General features: G+C 46.1%; 1 protein-coding gene across 17 annotated transcripts in view; it reads right to left on the reverse strand.

Moving 5' to 3' along the window:
* LOC128878171 (disintegrin and metalloproteinase domain-containing protein 11) overlaps positions 1-20,387 on the reverse strand; it is a 46,086-nt gene extending 25,699 nt beyond the window's left edge. For 14 of the 17 annotated variants that reach the window (XM_054126147.1, XM_054126149.1, XM_054126142.1 and 11 more), the window contains exon 1: positions 19,605-20,386. In XM_054126147.1, the coding sequence (XP_053982122.1) occupies positions 19,605-19,689 (85 nt within the window). In that variant the 5' untranslated portion in view covers positions 19,690-20,386. Of the gene's footprint in view, positions 1-19,604 lie in introns of all 17 variants that reach the window. The other 3 variants (XM_054126155.1, XM_054126157.1, XM_054126156.1) reach the window with 1 other exon arrangement.
* Positions 20,388-22,354: the final 1,967 nt, after the last annotated feature.

Raw genomic sequence — 22,354 nt, forward strand, 5'->3', positions numbered from 1 at the left:
AATCGACGTGTTTGTTGTCGAGTCTCCCGCATCGATTAGTTCTGCTATATTTAATTCTCGACGCTATCGAGTAAAACATCGGAATCGCGTGTTTGTAAACTATGCTTATACCGCTACGTATTTGTACTGCTCTGTTCTCTTAACTAGCCCCATCCTGTCGCGGTTTAAAGCTGCTTAACTCTGTTTTGCAGTAACAACTTTAACGTATTGTAAAAACGACAAACCCTTTGAATGTTACGTGTCGTTAGTTTCGCTCACTGCCGATATCAAGCGTTTAAACCCATTAAAATATAAATATATTAGAGGTATAGTACTCTCGGCTACTAAATATGTATGTAACGATACTTTCATGGTAATTTCAAACGGATATCGATTCTCTTTGATACCAACATATTTGATACTGTTTGATACCAGATTATAATTTACCTCGAGTATCGATGCCACTGGCTCGATATAATCTCCATCGCTGCCTCTACATTCGCCTAACGGGAAGGTTTCGTAATAGTAACTTGTACGAGACTAATAAAGGAAACGATTAAAAGAAATGTAAATGTAAAAGGAGGGACTTTTCAATATAGTAGTATATACCTTGTACCGTTTCAAGAATCGTAGAACCCCAGTTTGACAAGTTTCAACATACACCGCGTCCTCCAAGTTGCAACACTTGAAACGGCCTCTAGGCATACACAAATGGAAGCACTTCGAAACGACGAATTTCAAAAAAGTTTCCAATTGCTGTAGGGGTCGAATAAAAGTGTTCAGCGCCGAGTTTCCTTTTTATACGATTTGGTTTTATCGACTGACGAGATGGAAGCGGGTGTTGCTATTTACATGGAAGGGTAGGGGTAATCGCGTCGTTCCGGAATCGGTGCATTACGAAGCGGTCGGAAGTCTATAATTTATTTCCATTAGCCGAAAATAGTTCGTACGTGTAATTCGATTTGCACAAACGGAAAATTGCGTGCCGTGTGTCAGGGGTCACAAATGCGACCATTTTTCCTTGAATCGATTAGCCGCGTATTTCTGGATTCGATTCTGATTTCCCCTTATGATTCGGTAACGTAGAATAGTTGATCGGTAAAGGTAGGTTGCTCCGTTGGTAATGTACAACGGTCTGTCGATTATGGTTCTATGTTACCGAAGGTAGGAAAGCGCGACTTTATCGACAGGCTACTCCGCCTTACCGACCGAGTCAATTGTCCCCTTTTCCCCCTTATATCCATAACATATCCGGAAGAGTTCCCTAGGACCTAGGTTAGGTTCGTCGCGAGTAGCACGCGCCCTCTAATCCAGTGATGGCAACCTCGGCCCCAACGAAACTCCCTAGGCGAGCAGATCCGCGCAGAACCGACCAGATAATCGCAGTTGCCCAGCGACAAAGATAGATAAATAGATAAGTAGATGGACGAAGATGGCGGAGGAGAGGCGGATAACTAGGCCGCGAGCGAGCGAGCGACGACGAGGCAGACGAGCATAGGGTGGGTGGAAAGAAAACGGGTTGGAGGGAGAGGGTGAAACGTGTAGACACAGGAGGGTAGCGAGTGCAAGTTAGAGGGAAAGAGGAAAGTACCGCGGGTGAAAGCGAGAGAGCTGGAAAGAGGGTGCGAGGAGGGGTAGGGGGGACGAGGATCTGGGAGCGTTCGGTACCATTGCATATCCCGCACATCTCGCAGGTACAGGGCGTGGTGCCTTGTCGGCAATATCGATTACAAACCCGGGCGGTTGCGCATTCACGTCGACACGTGGACGTGGACCGGCAGCCAGACTAAATTTGTGTTGCCCTATATTTTAGGTTCCTGCACTCATCTGCCTCTCAAAGATTGATTGCTTTTCCCTCCAGCGCCCTCGGTTCTTGGCCTGTCCTCCAACCCCGCTTGAATTTACAGTCTGGCCTGCCTGCGATCAGACCGTCTCACCCTGTATACTACTTACTACTTGGCCGTGTGTAGTCCGAGGAGTGTGGGGCTCCCGACCGCGGCCGCACCGGTGCCCGAACGTGGGGGTGTAATCGGTGAATCTTAGCCTACAGTTAGGTCCTTTCTTGGCACATCTGTTCTCTATCGTTCCGGGTACCTTCGAGCTCTTCATCCCCGAGGAACCATTCTCGACGAGGAGAAACGCGATGGGAAATCTCCTGCTCGAACCCTTCGAGACCTTTCAACCTACTACGACCAACTACTTGCTATGCTTGGATGCGTGTTTGTGAATTCTAAGCTATGCCGCACGTTTATCATTTGCGTTGTTAATTTTGTGCGCTGCTATCAGAACAGTGGATATTAATGGAGAATTGGGGGTGCGTTGACATACATCTAAAGCGAACCGACACGGGATGACGTCAGTACCGAGAAACTTATTGAAATTTCGAGCCACCCTTGAACATTGGTGTACGCGCTAGAACTTGCAGTCTTCATCGTTGGCGATCAAAACGGCCCGTCCTCTTCCCTACCTGACGTTAGTCGTGTGTGCCTCGAAATGTGTGGCTCGGTGCCAGGTATACAGTATTTATTCGTTAAGAGCTCGCGACTCATGGCCGTTGTCAGCTGTTAACATGAAAGCATCGAACGCATCCCCAAACCAGTGACTCGGAGATTCGTCGAGTATAGAGCTCGCGCTCGTGAGCTCTTGACGAACGAATCCCGTGCTTTTGTAACCGATTGAGGAATAGTTAACGAAAATCCATCGTCGAACGCCTGAATAAACAATTCTCCTATTCGTGACCCTTACATTCACGCGCCAGACCTTGCTTCAGCGTGTCAAGGGACCTATCGAATAACGACAGGGCATTGTACACGTTGGAAAACTCGACTTTGTCAGTTCAAAGATGATTATACGGTGCATAGAATACGTCTTGCGGAAATATTGCACTGTTGATACACACTATATACTTGTGCGATGGTTTTCCTGGTCGTGTGTGACCTGGTACGTGCCTAGGGGCAATGGAGGACGAGAATTGCATGCCATCCAAGACCGAGATCGCTACATGTATCTATCCGTCACCTCGTTTTAGCAACCCCAAGAAAATACTCGACGAGCAGATGTCGATCGTTTACCTGTGGTTAAACTTTTGTTTGAAATCAAAATAAAATGAAGCAGAAATTGAAAAAGAAGACGAAGCGATATAGGATCAATGGAGATGATCGGAGCCCAGCGATCACGAATAGAGGGGGTTAGAAGGAGAATAGAATAGAGGGGCTCGTGGAGAAGGGTATCGTGAAAACGAGTGGCACTCCATCGTTCCTCGGTTCGCGAACTTTTCAAAGAGTGGGAAAGGGGGGGAGGAGAGGAAGGATTCAAAGATCCGGGTTGCGAGTAAATTCAAGCAGCGTATCCAGAAACGAGTGGGTAGCCGGTCCTGAGTGGCGATAAAAATTGTGGGTCGAGTATCGACTCGGACCAGCGGTAGAAACTGCAAAGGGGAGTGCAAGAAAGCAGAGAAGAAAGGGGAAGGAAAGGAATGGACCCTTGGATGCGGCTATAGAGTCAGCCGATGTCCTGCTTCTCCCCTTGCCGTGGCGCGCTGCGCCGGGCTGAACTCGCTAAGCTCGTTTACGGAAAGCCAGCAAGAGCTCCTGCGACAGCGATAGAATAGATATCAGCTGTGAAAATATGTAAATAATCTCTGTAAGAATGTTCAGATTACCCGTTTCGCAACTAGAAAGAAGGGTATATAATCGTCGTCGTTCTCCATACGGATCGATCTTCGCTACCTCATCTGGGAAAGAAAGAACCCGAGGGGATTCGCGAAAGGGAAAGGCCCGCGTTCGAGTATCACTGATTGTCGAGTGCCCCTCCCCACTTCCACCCACTCGAATACGCTAATTCAGATTTGAAATCAGTGTTACGATCGAACAGATCGATCGGAAGACGGTAGGGACATCGACGAATTTATTACGCAACGCTGATCCAACGTTGCCTAGAAAAATTGCAAGAGCCGGCCATTAAATCTCTACGCGACGGGGCTCCTCAAAGTCGCGTTAGGTAAATCTGCGGATGGATTATGCGAGCACCGGGTTACCGAACAACCTAGTACAGAGACAACGTTGGTTACGCAAGAAGATGCATTATTTATTAATGTACTCATACGCGAGACTTTCAGCACCAGAGGAAGATAAAGATTTTGGATTAAAAGATCGCACAAGCCTATTTTTCGCTAGCCTGGACGCTCGTGCCGAACAATTCCTTTCCGTGGGATAAATATTTGTGGATTCCTAGTCACGGAAGCGCTTTCTGCTTCGCCCTGCGTGCTTCCGCTTTTCCTGATTAAAAACCAGTGAACGTGTGTGTACGTGTGTAACGAGAATTCTGTTCACCAGGGAGATCGTCTCTACGCGACTGCAACTTACAATTATTAATGCGATCTGCGTCCCGATTGCCGCGAGGTTATGTATGAATTAACCCCAACGACCTCTAGAAACCGCCATTTTTAATATGACACGACCAGTAATTACTGGGTCGCGCGTCACGCGAGCTCGAGGCTTTGGGTTTGGAAGTTTCGAAGCAATCGCGGGACCCGTGAAAGGGATTCCCCTCCCGCGTGCCGTTCCGGGGACTCCCCAGATTAAAATCCAACGAACGTGTAAAGGATAACGCGCGCGGATTGCTTCGCGTTGGAATTAAAAGTGATTTCCATGCGTAAGGTTAGGCGCAGAGTTAGATATGTACCACGTCGTCCAAATCGTTTCTATTATACGTTATGACCCATCTCAACTTTTTATTATATGTCATCAACCACTGGAAAATCCAAACGATGCTCGGTTAGATTGCTATCGCATAGTAATTCGACGTTGGAGGCAAAGTTCTAGAGTGGCTAATCCCTGCTGTTGTCCTTTCCTACGCGATTATCAATAAATGAGGGAGGTAGTTGAACAGGTGGTGGTGGCCGAACGAGCGCGCGAGGATGGAAATTTGAAGAGTACATCGGTAAAAGGCGGGAGAGCGAGAAAGAAAAGGGGCGAGAGCAGGCAGGGTTGAAGGGGGCTGTCGTTACTGGAACGGGCCAAACTATAATACAGCTGTAAAGTGGTACGTTTCTGTCAGTCGCACCGACTAATCGATCCTCGTTCGGTGGTGCACGCGGTCTGTTTGATTAATAATTCTCATGCCACGAAGAGGATGCGCAGTTCAATTACACTCGGGGGCGAGTTTCACTCGTTGATCATAGAATAATATCAAGCTGGATGCAAATGTGTGACTATTAATTACACGGCCAGCGGAAACTGCGGCTATATACTGGCTGCACTCGTGTCCAACTTTTGCCCAGGATCATCCATCATCCTGGACGCGAGTTCGTGCCACCGATCGGGAGAAAAGGTACATCCACCCTAAATGAACGAGTGGGTCTACCGATAACAGAGTTATCTTTTTCCTATTCAATTACGCGAATGCTTATCGTTCAACATCGATTGGAATACGCTTGTTTATCTCGAAATTAGTTCATTATCGACACGCAGTAATACATATATTTCTGTAAGAAAGTTTGACTAACAGAGACAGAGATACTTGCACAACGGAGCACAAATCAGGAAAGTTCCTCTCGAGTATCGAATCGCGCACCCCCAATCAGTCGAATTCACATAAGCGAACGTTTATCGGCGGAACTCGAACTTGAATTGGTCGCGTGATACGGTGAAGATCGTTTACTCGTTTGTCAAAGCGTTCGACTCGTCTAACTCCAACCCGAAACGTTGTGTGCCCTCGAACGCCCCAAAGTAAAAGATCTGTTTATCGAGATGTTTAACTACAAAGTGGACTTGGTAATCGGTCCTCGAACGATTGTTTGAGCATACTAAAGATTTCAACGACGTACCCTCGGCCGTTTCGCGACAAGCGCGAGGGAAACGCGTTGCTGTTTACGAGCATCGCAATTAGAGTAACTTTAATAGCTATCCCTGGTCGGGGCACAAACAGCACACGTCCCATGCCCGTTAGCCTCGCTCCCAGGAAAATGGGTTACAGGGAACAATTAACCTTTGCGAAAAAAATGCAGAAACGCGCACAGTAGTTTCGCAACTATAATCGAGCACGTGTCGTCTATTATTAAGTTTGTATTCGATAAACGACCCCGACGCGACGAGTCGAACTTGTTATCGGTTAATTCGAAGCGAACGAGTGTTTCGTTGACCGTTGAAACGATCCGACGACAGCTTTTGGGATTCAAATTTCGGTCGTTCGCCGAGTAAACTTTTATACTCGAAATAGGTGTGGGTTAGACGTACATTCTCGCGCGTATCTCCAAATATAAAGAAGAACGTCGTATAGCCCATCGCTTTGTTCACGTGTCTCTAGAAGGAAAATCGTTTTTCGAGCAACCGAGGGCGGATTCGCCGTGTTTCGATGCCGTTTCGACGAGAAACACCCTAATGTATTTATACCTATACGTGTACCGTACGTAATCCTGAACGAACCGACGGCAACCTTTCACAAATTGAAAGAGTTCCTCTCTCTCGTCGCTTGCGCCTCTGTCCCTCTTTCTTAATGGAGCTGCGTAACGTTCCAGATAAATTGCCGCCGCGGAGAACCTTTTCTCTAGCGCAAACTATTTATCCTGAACATCGCCACGGGAACGTTTTCTAATGGAACCGTGAACCAGGGGTACGAGGAAGGTGGCAGACGATGGATTCTTCTCTCTAGCCACCGCCCACGATTACTCGCTCGCCTTTTAACCTTAATCTCTCCCAGACGCGACGATATCGCGTTCAAGTTTTCACCGTTAGAAAAGAAACCATTACATTTCAATTATTAAAGTTATCAAAGCTATGAAATCTTTTTGTTGCTGCGGGCCACTATTGCGAGTTGCTTCGGGGAAGATGGCGAAACAAGTGCACCGTCGCGTCGAGTCCGTGGTCAGACAGAGAATGGCATAATTTCAATTAATGCGATCGATCGATCGATTCATCCGTCAGTAATACGTACCACGAGATGGTATACCGTTGAAGAAATCGTTATTATTAGTTCAATGTTTGTATTTATAAGGTAGTCACGAGTTTTTATTTTTAACGAGATCATGGATAAGAAGACGGAGCTGGAGAAACGTTGTCCTAGAGGATTAAAGGAAACGAGTTTTCTTTTAGGATTTCCTGAAAGTATGAAGTACGAAGAACGTATCAGTATGGGAAATTGTATTAGGAAATTCGTGAAATGAAGAAAGTTACAATACCTTGAATGAAAAGTTTGCACGATCAGAGGAACTTTGTAAAGTAAAATATGTAAAGTAAATCGGTTACGAAGGCATAAAACTTTTCAGAATCTTCCTGACACGAATTCGCTGGTAATTCTTTTATACAGAAACCAGAGGTAAAAAAAAGAAGACGTACTTGGTAAGCAATAAAACAAATTGAAATACAAATTTGAAATTGTACGTTTTCGCAATCTAATAATTTCTCGATCCTGCTCTGCTCCATCGGAACTCTAAAAGAAAAAAAGGAAATCAAATGTTGGAAAGCTTTAAAGAGAGAGAGGAGAACCTAAAGGGCATGCATCGCGTCCAATAGCCACGCGTACGACTGTGTCGTTTCATTCTTAACCAGCGCGTTTTTCCAGCGCTCTTCTAATTGACCCACCCCCGCAGATCGATCCATCCTTTGTTCCCAGGCACGCGCTGCTGGCTGCGTGGCTTTTTTTTCTCTCGACGAAATTACGGAACGCCATTGGCCTGGACTCCGGTGGTATTTTTTCCAAAGAACTCCGGCTCGCGTTTTATTCCAGCTCGGCCTCTGATACGCTCGATGAGACCAGCTGCGTGAACAGCTATCGGACCTGCAGCCGTCCAACCAAATGAAAGAGTAGGCTATCATCCGCATCCTAGATAACGCTGACGTTGTCCTGTACGCGTCCCGTGAAACTTGGCCTCGCTATTCTGCGGAAGACGAGCCCAGTCACCGTGAAAGGAATTATCGCTTTCTCCGCTCTCTTGGCGTATTTTTATGCTACAGATAAGCGCCAGCTTTATATAAGCTTCCTCTCCCCTCTCTCAACGTTGCTTCGTCTCTCCTGAGTTGTCGTGGAAACGTATATTAAATGCATGCTTCCTTCCTGTTCCACGAAATAGGGTTAAAGCTATGGAATCCCTTTGCTGCTGCGGCAGTCTCTATTGCACCTTGTCCTAGGAAAGATGGCGATGGGCTTGTGCAGCCGACGTTTCGCGTCTTCCCTTTCCTGAATCGTCCAAGACAGATCCCACGAATTTTCTAATTAGGAGCGCAAACGAAAAGAATGTACTTGTTCCTCGAAATTTTCATGCGTTCCACTGCTTCCATGATTTATCCGCGTGCGAGCACGTTTACCTTGACTGGCAGCTTGCCGTTCAGGTAGTTGACAAATGGAGAAAATAAACAGTAGCGGCAAACACAGATGGCGGATAAATTCTGCCAACGGAAGCAGCTCAAAGTGGAACGTTCCCCAGGTTCTACCCGTTGCCTACCTTCGCGATTCCCGATTGTATATTTATTTTATTCCACGGTCTTTGAACCGAACGACAGTCGCGAGTACGAGCTACGAATCGAAAAGTTTGCTAAAGGAGGAAATGCCGATGGGAAAGTTTTGGGGAAAACGGTTACTCGGTTGGCTCCGCTTGGTAGAAACGAAAGGAGTAACTCGTACGCTTGGTAAATACATAAATAAGTAAGTAAACGTTGAAGGGGGAAAACAAAAGAAGGGAGAAAACGTTGCGGACCGGGAAAAAGCATCCAGGGGATCTCGAGGAGATTAGTTAACGAGATCACTCACGACTGTCAGCGTTCTGTAAGCAAGTTCTGAATAGAGGGCATGGCGGCCCGTGCCGCAGATGATCTACTATGCAGTCAGCCAGCCATGTCAACGATATACATACATTCAGCTCGGCCCGTGGAAGTAGGCTGCACTGTCTGCGAAACGGTAATGGAACGGCAAACGACCTGGGATTTAACCCTTGGAACGTCCTAACAAAGCTCACCCCGCCAGCTCAAGAAAAGGCCAAGGAAGAAATTGGTGAAAAATTTACATTACTGCTTGGCCTTGCTGCCTGCTGCTGCTGCTGCTGCTGCTTCTAGCGGTAATTGCGTTGTATATTTCACTGTATATATATATATATGTATCTGGCAGCCTTAAACCGCGATTAGATCGGTATTCGAGCTTTAATACGAGACTCGAGCGAGATAAAATCCTGAGAGGCTGCGAGCTGGGTAGACAGAGAGCTCGTAAAAATTGATAATCGAGTTAATAGGGCTCGTTGCGCCCGGCCGACATGCGTTTTAGTACCAGCCAGCGTTCCACTAGTTTGCAGTCTACAGAACAAAAAAGTCATAACTATGTCGGCGAGATGAAACTAATGCTCGATTTAGATACGAAAGGGATACGTATCGATAATTCGATCCATCAATCGTGGGTTCGTATACTCGGCTTGAAACGTATTATTAATTATTACGTAATTCGATTATTTTTAGCTTTCATCTTGCAGACTAAAGATGCGGTATGTGTCTCTATTCTACTTGCTCGATTTTGAATAGAATGATTTGAATCTGTGCCACGCTACTCTTGTCTTCTCATTTCATCGTCGTCTCATCTTTTATCCATTCCTGAGAAACTCGTCTCGTCCCAGCCTCTAGTAATCTCTGTAATCGATTATTGCGACATCGTGTATGGCATATGGTTCTTGTCTAGCTTCCAACGCTTCTAAAATTCTCGTCTCCGGTTCATGTACAATGCTCGTAAATTTGATCACATCTCTCCTCTTTGAAAAGCCTGGCTGGCTACACGCGAGGCAGAGATGGATCCTCCACCTTTTGTTGCCTCATTCGCGAGACTCTGAGCACCGGGTCTCCATCTTGCCTTGCAAACTCATCTGAGCGGCCAATCTTTCGTGCCGCTAACTCTCATCCTACTGGTTCGCTATTACCTATTTCTATCGTGTTTCGCCATACCAACAAATTCCGTCCTCCTTTCTCTACCTTCTCTTTGAAAATTTCAGATAATAATCTAATAACAAGATCTTTAGATATAAGAATAAATGCTACATTGCGAGATTATAAGAAAAAGATATTGTTTGTTGTATACTATCGGGGTCATTCCGCGAAATCGGACACTGTATGGAGCATCTTAGATTTTGTGCAAATTTCAGAAGGTTACAGTCTTACTTAAGTCTTTACTCGTGTATCACGCAACGTATCAGCGGGGTTCGTATCTCGTATCTCGTTTAACTGCCTCACACTCTATGTAACGTGTACACGTATACTTTGTCCAACTCCAAAACATTGCCATAACAGAGGCACGAATGGCAGGTGGTAGCCTTGAATAATCCTTAGGGGTGCAGACAGTGATTAATTGGTTCGAAGTGGCTCGCTTTTCCCTTTGCGCGCGTCCAAGATTGCCTTTGTCCCTCCAGCTGCCACAGGATGAAGGTTTATGCGCATTCGTTTTAGATTTCAAACGCTTTGCCACTTCGAACACCGGTAAAGCGTAGGAATTCTAAAACAAATACCACGCTTTCACTGGAAGCATCCAGCCACGGCGGTGATCCTCGTCTTCGATGTTCCATAGGGTGTATTTTTTGGCAATTATTTAACGCACTGGATTTTTCAATGAGAGTAAAAGCACACTGACCCAGACCTAAGCACGGTTTGCGCACAGCAATTGGGAAATGTAACGGTTCGAAATACAAATCTACTTGGATGCAAAAATTTAGTGAAAAAAATGTGTTGTTGTTGGAGTGGAAAATTATTTTCTTTTTTTTTCCGAAAGTTGATTTTCACCAAAAATTGCGGCCTTGGATGTATAGAGAGGTGGTTTTCTCGAAGCAACTGGACAACCATTTCAATCCTGACCGTCTGTCCTCCTTTTCATCAGAGTTTTTGCGGCTCTATCGCGTGAAACTTTCGCCAAAGGACACAATCGATACTTTGCATTCACCCAAATGGAATAATTTTCGATACGGGTCGTTACCTCGAGCCAGCTTCCGTTCGCTCTTCTGCATTATTTTTTGCTGTTTCTTTGTGCCCCTACCGCCCCTTTTCTTCGGCCAGTATTTCACTGAAAGTTTGCCCAAGAAAAGCGAACTTAGTTTGCATTTACTGAGAAGGATTGTCAACGGTAATAATCGACGCCGCGCCGTTCGAATCTCGGTGAGTTTCAGGTAAAGAACAAAAAAAAAAAAAAAATGGAAAAAAACTAGGAATAAAGAATAATTCTGAAAAGAGCTGGGACAATGTGGCGATTTTCACTCGTTGAAAATGTCCTACGTCGACGCAGACGGAATACTGGAAAGCGTGGTATTTATTGGCTTCCATCCCATCGCTTAACTCGGTTGGCATTCGGTCAAAACTGATTCGAGCACTCTGAAAACATTATTCGAGCTCCTTCGACTCCTATTATTTTTCGCAACGGCATGGAAACGATGGGAGAATATCCCGTTTTTCTGTGAGTTTCATCGTTTGCCCTTGGCGATCCCTCTGCGAAACTCCGTTCGGTGGTTTCAATTTTAAATACTTTTCGTTTAATTTATAAAAGTGGAGAGAGCTGAGCGAAACTGAAGAAAAAGAACGTTGTCAGACCGATGAATGAAATATGATTTTTTATGCTTGAGGAAGAATTTAGGGAGCCACGATGAGGTGGCATCGCACGACTACAATTTGTTGCCCTCCCGGTTTGCTAAGACGTGTTTACTCGCAGCCAGCTAAACGATACCCCTTGGAGAAGTGTCCCCAAAAAGAAGAGAGAAAGCTCTAATCGTTAACCTTCGTCACGACACGGATCTTCCATTCTACAGGAGACAAGCTTTATCGATAGTTGCGAACACGAAACTTCCTCCTCTGTGAGTGGCGCGTTCTCCCTCTCCCCCCTTCCTATCCGGATGTCAGGACGTGTCAGCAAGTGTACGTTCCAAGGAAAATTATTTCTAATTGGTTCCTGATAATCGAGTCGCGTTTCCGCTACCGAGGGAGCGAAACGGGAACGCGGCCTCCGGGCTTCAAACACGGTTGCTTTTCCCCACTCTTTTACCTAGAAAACTTTTCGGCCGGAAGGTCTTAAATTAATCCCACGCTTCAGTGATCCTCAACGCGAGCCACGGGAAATTATCAGAACGAGTCACAACTTATGTATCGTACGTAACTTTCAATTTTACAGCTATCGGCATCGGTTTCGTTAGGAAATGCTTTTAAAGCAGCGATTCGCTATTCAATTTTCAACTGTTGCTCTCCAATATCGTCGTACCTTCTTTCTACCCCTACACCCTCGCACCTATATCGCTATATTTCACCGTCAAGGAACATTTTCCTGGTCTGCGTTAATTTTAAACGCGCAATACGGCTTCCGCCACGAACCGCCAGACTTTTTAGTAACTGTTCCCATCCCACCCTTAAAATGTATGGAAATTGCCAGCGTTAACGCCAGGTATTTCACGGTCACCGTGACGGAATTTAATTTAGGGCCGGCCTACGTGAAACTACCACAAAGAGGTGAAATTTTAGAGTTAAAAAAAAAGTAATATTTTCCGCTTCGTAACATGCAGCCAACATTTGGGAATGCTTTCTAAACACAGGGTGGAACAAATATCATGACGATACGCGTGCGAAACTTAGTCTCGAGTAGAAAGTATAAAATAAAAAGAAAGTATAAAAAATGTCGATCGATAACTCAACAAGCAAACACTGTCTCCAGTCTATGAGGATATATGGCGAATATCAGGAACACGGAACGCTGGTAAACGAAAACGGCGACACGGTATTCGTCATTCGTCGACGTGCATGACTGAAACGCAATATCGAGTTAGCGCGTACGACGAACTTTCAGCAAATGGAAACGAATGAGGGATCAAAGAAAGAGTTATTGCAACGCGACGGGAAAACCGGGCGTTTAGCGGTGTCACGAGCACGCAATTTCCCAAACGGAAACTCTGTTCCTCTGCGATAAAGTTGCGATAAAGGAAGGGGTGAGATTTTTTGGATCAAGGTAGACGAGCCAGCAAACGCGTCGGATGGTAGAATTTACAATTACACGAATAATCGTCACGCGTCGAGAAATACTACTTTTTAAATAATTTACGATTAATTAGGTTTCATCGTCTAATCATCGAATTTGCTGCATTTCGTTACTTGGCTCTTGATATCGCACAAGTACGAAAGAGGACAGGCCGATTGATGTCTCGAGCGCGCATGCTCGAGCATTTAATGAGCCCCAAGATTTGCCAAAGAGGCCACGGCTAAGGTTTCGTTCCCGTTGGTCGAAATTAATGAGTTTATAACAAGGCTAACAAGAGAGGACACTCGTTTGTAATTGAACGACTTATCGGAGACGCGCGTCATCAAGGATATCGTGTCCGTGTCTGAAGCACGTACGGGCAAGCGAGCAGTCGCCGCGCCGTGGAAAAGCGAGATTTTATCGACCGCCCACGCTCGGGCAACGCTGCGGAATTAATATTCTCGCGATGTTTTCGCAGAATCCAGATTAGATAAGAAATTTTAAAGACCGTATTGAACATCGTACCCTTATCGTTTCTCTGCCATCATCGAAGACATCGCTAAAATTCGCGAACAATATAATAGAAAGGTACACGCGCATCGTACACGTAATACGTATACGAACTGTTGGGAAAAATGTGAGAAGCCTGAACAGGAACTACGTAGTATTCGATCTAACAAGTTGCAGGGCTGAGTCTCGATGGTGGTGCAACCGAACAGACATCGCTGTACCTAAAATTCCACTATTATACCAACGACCTAATAACGTAGGAAGGAACCACTTTCTATCGATCGTTCATGCTCGTTTGTCAGCTGTCTGGCGAGAACGACTCGTCGCTGGAGAGAGCGGACACGATGAGTTAACCGGTCGTCAAAGTTTCATAATTACGCTCGTTCGCAAGTGATTGAGATGGTTCGTGACTGGGGCGTGTAGTTTAGTTTCCATATCGATCATTTTTAATCGCGAATACACACCGAGAACGAACTAAACTGGGATCAAACCCTACCTAACTCGGGACAAAAAGCGGAACAACCTTTTTCTCGATTACTAAAACTGGACGAGTACTTCGAATAGCTTGAATTTACACTGAATCGGTCTACTCTAGGAACATTGAGTTTAATACTCTTACTGCGCTGGATTCGCGCGTTACACGGTGAAACGTTTCCTGGTACAATAGAAAATGTTGCGTGATTCTTGACAGTAGCCCTTATCACAACTACAGAGCCATAGCGGCTTAGTGCTACTACGATAAGAAGAAACAGAAAAATAATAATAACCCATTTTTACGTACAATTTCATGCGCCGCGACCGGATGCATTTAAACCAAGGGTCAGCAAACCTTTTTCAAGAGAAAAAGTATATATATCTATATATCTATATATATATCGGCGCATGAAATTAGAGAGAGAGAGAGAGGGGGGGGGGTATTGGAATAGAAATAGAACAAGGGGGAGAGTAACAGGAACCGATTTTCGCGGACCAAGAAATCTGGGTTAGGTTTCCAATTAGAATATTAGATCAGCATTGAAATTTCAATATCAAGTCTATACAAGGGCCAAGTTGTTAGGTCTGGAGTTAGGTCGACGATGGATCTAGGCATCGGAAGCAAGGAGAAAGAGGGAAAAGGGGATCCAGCGATAGGTAAGTGGAATCGATTTGCACGGACCAAGAGGTACGAGGCCACAGTAACGTTATTTGCACGATTAGACTCGACGAGTCTGGGGGTAGATACAAGACAGGGGAAACAGAAAGGAAGGATGGTGGATTCTGAAATCCAGGAGGGTAAATGTGCTTATTCTGCTTGAAAAGGGCGACGCGTGGAAATAAATCCATCCGGATCGAAGTGACGATAATATCTAGCTTCTTTCCCAAAGGCGCTCCATTAACCAATACACCTATATAGCCAGGGCACGTTTCTTTCCCTGAAACAGTCCTCGCAAAAGTTATGGTTGTTTCCGGTGCTCACGGGACGCTTCGTTCACCCTCGACGAGAAAAAGAAGCCGATAGTGTCGCTGAAGTTTTCCAGTAATTAGATTTGGGACGCATCTACCATACTTGAATTGTAAACTATCGATGTTAACTGCTTATATCTCGGTAACGAAGTCACGGATTGGAAAATGGAACAGGATTTTTTGATTCGTATCGGAACGAGAAACCTAAATCAGTCTGCTGAATTGAACTATATTTTAACGTTCCTCTAATTCCAAGTTTATCGAACGTTATCAGCAATGTACCATTGCTTTTCATGCGATTGCTAGCCACGAGTATCGTTGAGCCTAGCATCGATGGAATTGACATAGAAAGGGAGGAGAGGCATGTTCGCGACAGAAGAGCAAACCCTTCGCCTCCCTCTTTCTGTTGGGGGGTGAGGGGCGAAAATCGGCCAAAAGTTCACGTATTAAAAGTACCTACAAGGCCAATAAATTAGAACTGGCGCTCTGCCATTTCAATCTCGCGGATCTTGCTCGAGACAAGAACGTTGAAAACTCTTTTCCGCGAGCCATCATTTCGTCGGCAGACTTGATTAATTGCAGCGCAACCAATCGATTGATTCCGAGTTGGAATTTTCACGAATTTCCCGATTCGACGAGGCCGGAATGTTTTCCTTTCTTCATCCGCGGACGCAGACCTGTAACTATCATTTTCAAGCCCCCGGGCATGTCGGTGTCGTGACGTCGACGTTGCGTCGGTTCCTAGACGTGTTGCTTACACCTTGAATAGTTTGGAAAATAAACGACCTGCGCGACGAACCTCTCCAAGAAAATACTTTCTTTCTTGTATTTGGATGTAATAATATTGTTTCGATAGTTGAATGCGGTAGACAAAAGACAGTTTAGTCCAGTTAGCACTTGTAATTAAAGGAGTGTACGACACCTAACGGGGCAACGGTTAGGCAAACCTGTTTGGAGAACTCGATGGTGGAAACCAGTGCAGAGCAGAGATTGTTTCTGCAGAGGGCGAGAAAGGCAGGGCGACGCGGACGGACAAGAATATGAATAGCGGGTATAATTTGAAGTAGGCCTCCGAACGAACCCTTGCCACGACGTCCTTGGCACCCTCCGAGAACGTTCGTCCGTAGGGTTGGGGTTGCAGGGCGGCAATTTCAGTGGAACGCAACCGAGCAGCAGTTGTGCAACGCCACACTTACCTAATATGTGCAATTCTCGGTGCGACGTAATGCTAGAATAAAACCGGGACAAAGCTCGCCTTTAAGCCTTCTTTTTTTATTCGAATGCCTTCCTAAGGTATTACCTCGTCCGCTACACGCGAAATACCGTTTCCTTCCGGCAAGGCATCAAAGGTACGCAACCGTTTACGTATACGACGATTCGTTATTTAAAATTCATCTTTGAATAATTACTATTTCCTTCTGAATTCGACACAAAGAACCACGCGAGCCAACTTGTTTGCATTCCAATTTCTTTTAGTGCATCGATTAAAATTTCAAACTAAAAGTATGGAATTATTTGAACCGAATGAAACGTGTTAAAATGTGAATACGTTTGTTTCAAAAACTCTTTTATAAATTGTAAAGAGTCGAAAACGTTGAACGAAGCTCAAAGCGACCAATTTCGCAAATATAGTTATAGAAGAGTATCGCTTAAAGGCGGGATAAACCTGTTTTTAAGCCTGTTTTCGACTGCCGCATAAACGATTCAAAGCAAAGCAAAACAAAACGAATCCATACGAGCGAAAAAAAAAAGAATAACAATATGGTTAATTCGCAACGGAAAATAAATTCGGTCATCGAAGGGTGGAAAGAATCCCAGCCACTCCCCAGGCGCGCCATATTCGTCATACGTTTACGCCAGCAAGGAATGACGTCATCGAGCAACGAGATGGGTCACGAGTGCACTGACATGCATACCTATGTACCGGGAGATCCGATTTCAACGTATCAACGAAAACTCAAATCAAAATCGATCCGCCAGGGCGAGCCACAGCTAAAAGCGATTCGCTCTTCATCGTGAGAAAGAACCTCCCCCGCCCCTCACTCTCCGTACCCCCAGCTACTACCACCCGCCTGCCCACTCTCTCTCTCTCTCTCTCTGTGTATAATTAAACTGAAATTACGCGAAAGAGACGCCTAGAGAAAAATCTCGATATTAATTTCCAGCGACGATAAAGAAAGGGGAAAATATAACGAGCTCGAGACCCATTTTTCCGAATTTCAATTAATTCCCTGCAATATTAGTAAGCATTAGAGAGCAGCGATTCTTGCACCTGAAATGGTTTTAGTTGCGTACCCTTTCAGCGGTCGTTCGAGACCCCTCTTGAACTCGAGTTACGATCAGGTTTGAATTTCAAGCGAATCAAAGAAGAACCTCTTAAAACTTTTTAGCTCCGGTATACATCATAGATTCGTACTTTCTCCCTATCGTTTCCATATTTTCCGAGCAATCTGGAAATGTCTCTCGAATAAATAGTATGCGAGCCTGATTTCCTTCCCAGAAAATTGTTACGGTTCTTGCATACGAATATTCGAATATCGACGCGGCCATAAATCATTCAGCTCGTATTTTTCAAATGCGATATTCCCGTCTGGAAAATACCGTGAAATAATTTCCTTCGCTGCCTTCCTACCCCCCTCCTCGCCGAAGACTCCCTTCAACGTTATCAGAAGAACCCCTGAAGCCAGAGGTAAACGAGAATCGTCGTTCGCATAACGGATGCCAAACCGAAATTATTTATATATTCTGTTTAGATTGTTGCAATCAAATTCTTACAATCGTTTCGAGACTTGAAAACCGTTTTAACATTCAGAATAATTAATACATCATGCGATACACAAACATGCCAGAAGCTCAAAAATTCAACATAGATATACAACTTCACAACAGTGAAACTCTAATTTGAAATTATAGATTAATAATTATAAAGCATCGAGTAAAAAAAAGTTTAGGGTATCGTAGTTCGTATAGAGAGAGCAAAGGGGGAAAAAACAACTCATCGTAAAACAATGATTTTTGTAGGAGGTAAAATAAAGGCAATACAGATAAATCGGAGAAACGATTGATTGTTGCGATAAAATAAAGCGTATCCTAAATAGACGAGCACTATACGTAACGATTACGGTGCATTTCCGCCGCGTTGGATCCAGAGGTTGGCATTATTCATAATCTGATCGTGTAAAGTCGCCCACGCACTTTGCATGCCGTAATCAGCCGGTGCCGCGCGTAAAACGGACACGCGAATCTGTGTTTTGCACGGACATTGCTCATTGTTATCGATTTTTGTCGTCGATGCATGTGCTGCACATGGTCGATGTATGTCCACACGCAATCAACGGACGCATACTCCGTTCCGGGTAAATAGACCTACACACCAGGGGTTCTTAATGTTTTTATGTTTTTAAGTAAGTATCTATTGAAATTCGAGAAAATTGCAAACTGTCTGAAGAAATGCTCGACATTCGTTAACTTTCCTAAAACCTCGTAAACTCTTATGAAAATTTTGATGGCACGTTATCCTACTCGAGAAAAAAGTTCTTTGTTTTCGACAGGAAGTAGCTCCATCGCAACTACGATGGGCGAAAGAAAACGCACTGAGAAAAGGTATCAGAGGTATTTCTCGGTGGTTGTATAACAATCTCTGGGCTGAGAATCCTCAGGGCGCGTCTGCAACAGGCAATCGTGTGTAACCGGAACACGCCATGCCTGGGAACGATTAACGACCACGGGACAGGGAAACGGACAGAGCAGAGAGCTGGAAGACCGAGCGAGGCACGACAGCGACTAGGAGAGGAAATTTACGAGCAACCGGGGGTGAAAAGACGCCCAGCGATGGGTGGCGGCTGAAACGGGCCTTGCACAAAATTACAGGATCGCGTGGACGCTAGGCGTAAATCAGGAAGCAAGCTGAGACTTAACCCGGGACACCTAGAGTGTTGGCTGTCCACTTGGAGAGTCATCAAGGGTCTCTATCAAGATCTAGCCTACAGAGAGAGAGAAAGAGAGAAAGAGAGAGAGAGAGAGAGAGAGAGAGAGAGAGAGAGAGAGAGAGAGAGGAGGGAGGGGTGCCTACCACCGGAGACTGGAGAAAGTAAGGGTTCTTATGCACAGAAAGAGATGCAGTTTCCAAGAGCAAGGCAATCCTGCTAGGTCGTGCAAAAGAACTCTTATTTCCCATAACCTAACTCCTAACGTACCGACATATCACAGTAGGCCGGACGCCAAGTGCTTACGACTCTTCCACAAGTTGGGTACACACACACACGCACGCACTAGATCACGCGTCGATCAACCGTCAACTGTTAAATTTGTAAGGGTGAACACCAACCATAAACGTTCGACACGTTCAGGCCTTCAGGACAGGTGGGTAATAATTGTCAGAGACGTCGGCGATCGCAAGCTACGTTTCCAATCTTGGAAAATCAGTGATTCGTAATCCTCTAGTGCTTAGGAATGTCGTTAATCGTGCTTGGTAATCGTAACGATGAGTCTGATAGTCCCCAAGCGCGGGGAATCCCCCGGCAGAGCCGAAGCTACTCCGGTTCCGAGAGAAACAAAGAGGTCCCGGCGAAGTAGCCCGAAAAACCGCAAGGAACCCTCGGAATGTGCAAACATGGGAAGATAAACGTTGCGAAAAGACAGGCAGGTGATCGTTCAGAGGGTAGACAAACAGGCAGGCGAGCAAGCAGGTAGGGCAGGCAAGTAAGGCAGACAGGCGTTACCTCGCTTGGATGTGCTGTCGGCGCTGCTAATAAATCCAGGTACAGCAATCACGAGAACAAAGAGTCCACAGTGTAGCCAAAACATGTTTACGTCTTAACAACATTGTTTAATTCCATTTTACGTGACGCTCGTGAAACACTACTACGATGGCGGTGGTGATCATGTCGCGCATAGTCAGCGGTACTACCTGGTCACCGCTCGGATCATAAGTACACGACAGACTGATCTGGGTTAACGCCGGGCGTGTAGAAGCGTGGAAGTCGGAGAAGCGGAGAGAACCGAGGGATGCCAGAGGCGCAACCGAAAAGGAAAATCAGGCGGAGATGGGTACGTGGACTCGGTTGATTCGGTTGACTCGGTTGACTCGGTTGACTCGGTTGACTCGGCCGGACGACGTGTGTCGGGAAAGTAAGAGTATCCTGATACGGTCAAGTCCGGATCCGAGAATGGAGAGAGTCCTGGATGACGAGATAGAGAGGCCCGAGTGTCGAGCGCGGAGGAGTAAGGTGAGAAAGCGGTGTCGGGTGAGAAGGCTCGCGGCGATAGGAGGACAAACCCGGCACCGACGGTACGGAACGAGATATGGGTCCTCCTAGAACATCACGGATCCGCTGGGCACACTGGACGACACGCTATAATGCACCACGCTAGCGCACTACTTCCACGATCTCTGGTCCGTTAGGTCGAAGGATCGACCCCCTACTCGCGCGCGCCCAGAGAGAGAGTGAAGGTCCCGGTCTCGAATCACGCCTCGGCTGCCATCTTCTACCTACGCCGGGAGTCTGGAGTATGAAAATATTCTCTGCTGCCTCCCCCTCCGCCGCTCTACCCCACCCCTAGAAAAGAGCTTTTCCACCTAGCCCCCACCCTCGACGAGCTCTGCTCCTCTTTCCTTCGCACCTTTCTCTCTCCTCTTCGTTTTCCCACCCCTACAGTAGCACCCACTAGCGCGTTCCTTCTTCAGCCTTCGATCTCCGTTTCTCTCGCGCCGTCGTCCCGCTTTCCCACCCATGTAACGGCGCCCGCTCGCGCCGTACACCCGCGCAGAGTCACCACCAGCTTGGGACCACCTCTTATCGATTCCTGCGCCATTTCCCGTCATTCCTGTCAAATCAATAACGCAGTGGTAGCGGCGGCGGCGGCGACGGCGGCGGCGGCCACCGTGGCTCCTTCGCCACGGATCAAGCGCCGATACAGAGATGCGAAATCCTCACCCGGAACGCAACCACGCTCCCTATCTCCCTACCTGCCACCGCTGGACGACCATTTTCCACCGGCACGAACCACCGCCGTCCAAAAGATGGGACATTGACCGCCTCACCTGCATCCCTGCATCCCTGCATCCCTGCATCCCTGCATCCCTGCATCCCTGCATCCCTGCATCCCTGGTTGCTTCTGTGCCGGACATCGTCGCCCGGACGTTGCCCCGCGCTCGGCTCGGCTCGGCTCGATTCGGTTCGCGCTCTCCTCCGCTCTAGCCCTCTTCTCTTCCAACACCCGCCGATTTTCAGAGCCTCGCCAAGTCGCGTAATGCCGGACCAACACGACTCGGCTCCCTTCCACGTGAGAATAATGATAATAACGTCTTTGTCATGCAACGAATGGAACGGCCGGATATTTACGACACGCGACGTGTAAGCGAAGGGTTGTATAATGTCTACTTTCATATTTTTTCTTTCTCTTTTCTTTTTGCACTCTTTCTAATCTCGTTGACCTCACCTTGTCACTCGATCGTCGATAATCATACATAGGCAGCAAAATATTCTAGAGTTCGAATAGATATCACCGATAAATTACAGTTGTCCGATGTTGCTTAATTTAATTGGTTAAATTCAAAGGAAACAATCAATTCGTTAATAGTACAGCCACAGACAGACGACGAGAAATGGATACTTAACAAAATTTCAAACATGGAGGATCCTGGGCCAAACAAGATACACTGTTAACAACTTCAAAGGCTCCTCCAGATCCGAAGAAGATGATGCTTTGCATTTAATGAAATTGGAAGGGAATTCGGTATCGCATCTCCTTCCAAATAAGCAGACCATAAATTCGACTCTATATTGCTTGCACTTGGAACAATTAAATGCAACGATTAACGAGAAATTACGCGAATCCTATCATCTAATAGGAAATCTAATGGGTCCTTCTCGCATTTCATCGAACAGTTCCGACGAAAAGGCAAGAGATTCGATTATATCCCCGAGAACGCGGTGCGAATGTAGGACCAAGTACCGATACATCGATTTAAAAAGAAAGAAAAAAAAATGGGTTCTCCAGCGTGGACAAAAGGTCGCTGTCGAGAAAGTAGTGTTCCAACGAAGGCTGAAGGGAACCGGGTTTATTCATGCTTTTTAGACGCGCGCACACACGGCCGCCATAAAGGATCGAGTGGCTATTCAGCTTGCCTCTGGCTAACGAAATTTCGTAGCTTCTTAACAGACTAGAAACCTCGCGCGACATCTCGTTACTAAATTTACACGAACCGATAAACGGCGGACCATCCTGTCAATTCGCGGTATGCGAAACGATCAATCAGAATTTTCGTTTCAAGTTAACGAAATCTAGCCAAGTACACGTAAAACTGTTGGCTGAGTACAGAATGCGCTAAAACTACGAGTCAAAGGAGGACGTAGAACGATGGTCTACCATACCTAAGGTACGAACCACTAGTTTTAGCGTAACCTGTACATCTCAGCCGAGAGTACAGAGCAATCGACGCTGAAAATAGTCGAACGAAACGCGAAGC

This window comes from Hylaeus volcanicus, chromosome 6 (assembly GCF_026283585.1).
Source record: "Hylaeus volcanicus isolate JK05 chromosome 6, UHH_iyHylVolc1.0_haploid, whole genome shotgun sequence".
Taxonomy (NCBI): domain Eukaryota; kingdom Metazoa; phylum Arthropoda; class Insecta; order Hymenoptera; family Colletidae; genus Hylaeus; species Hylaeus volcanicus.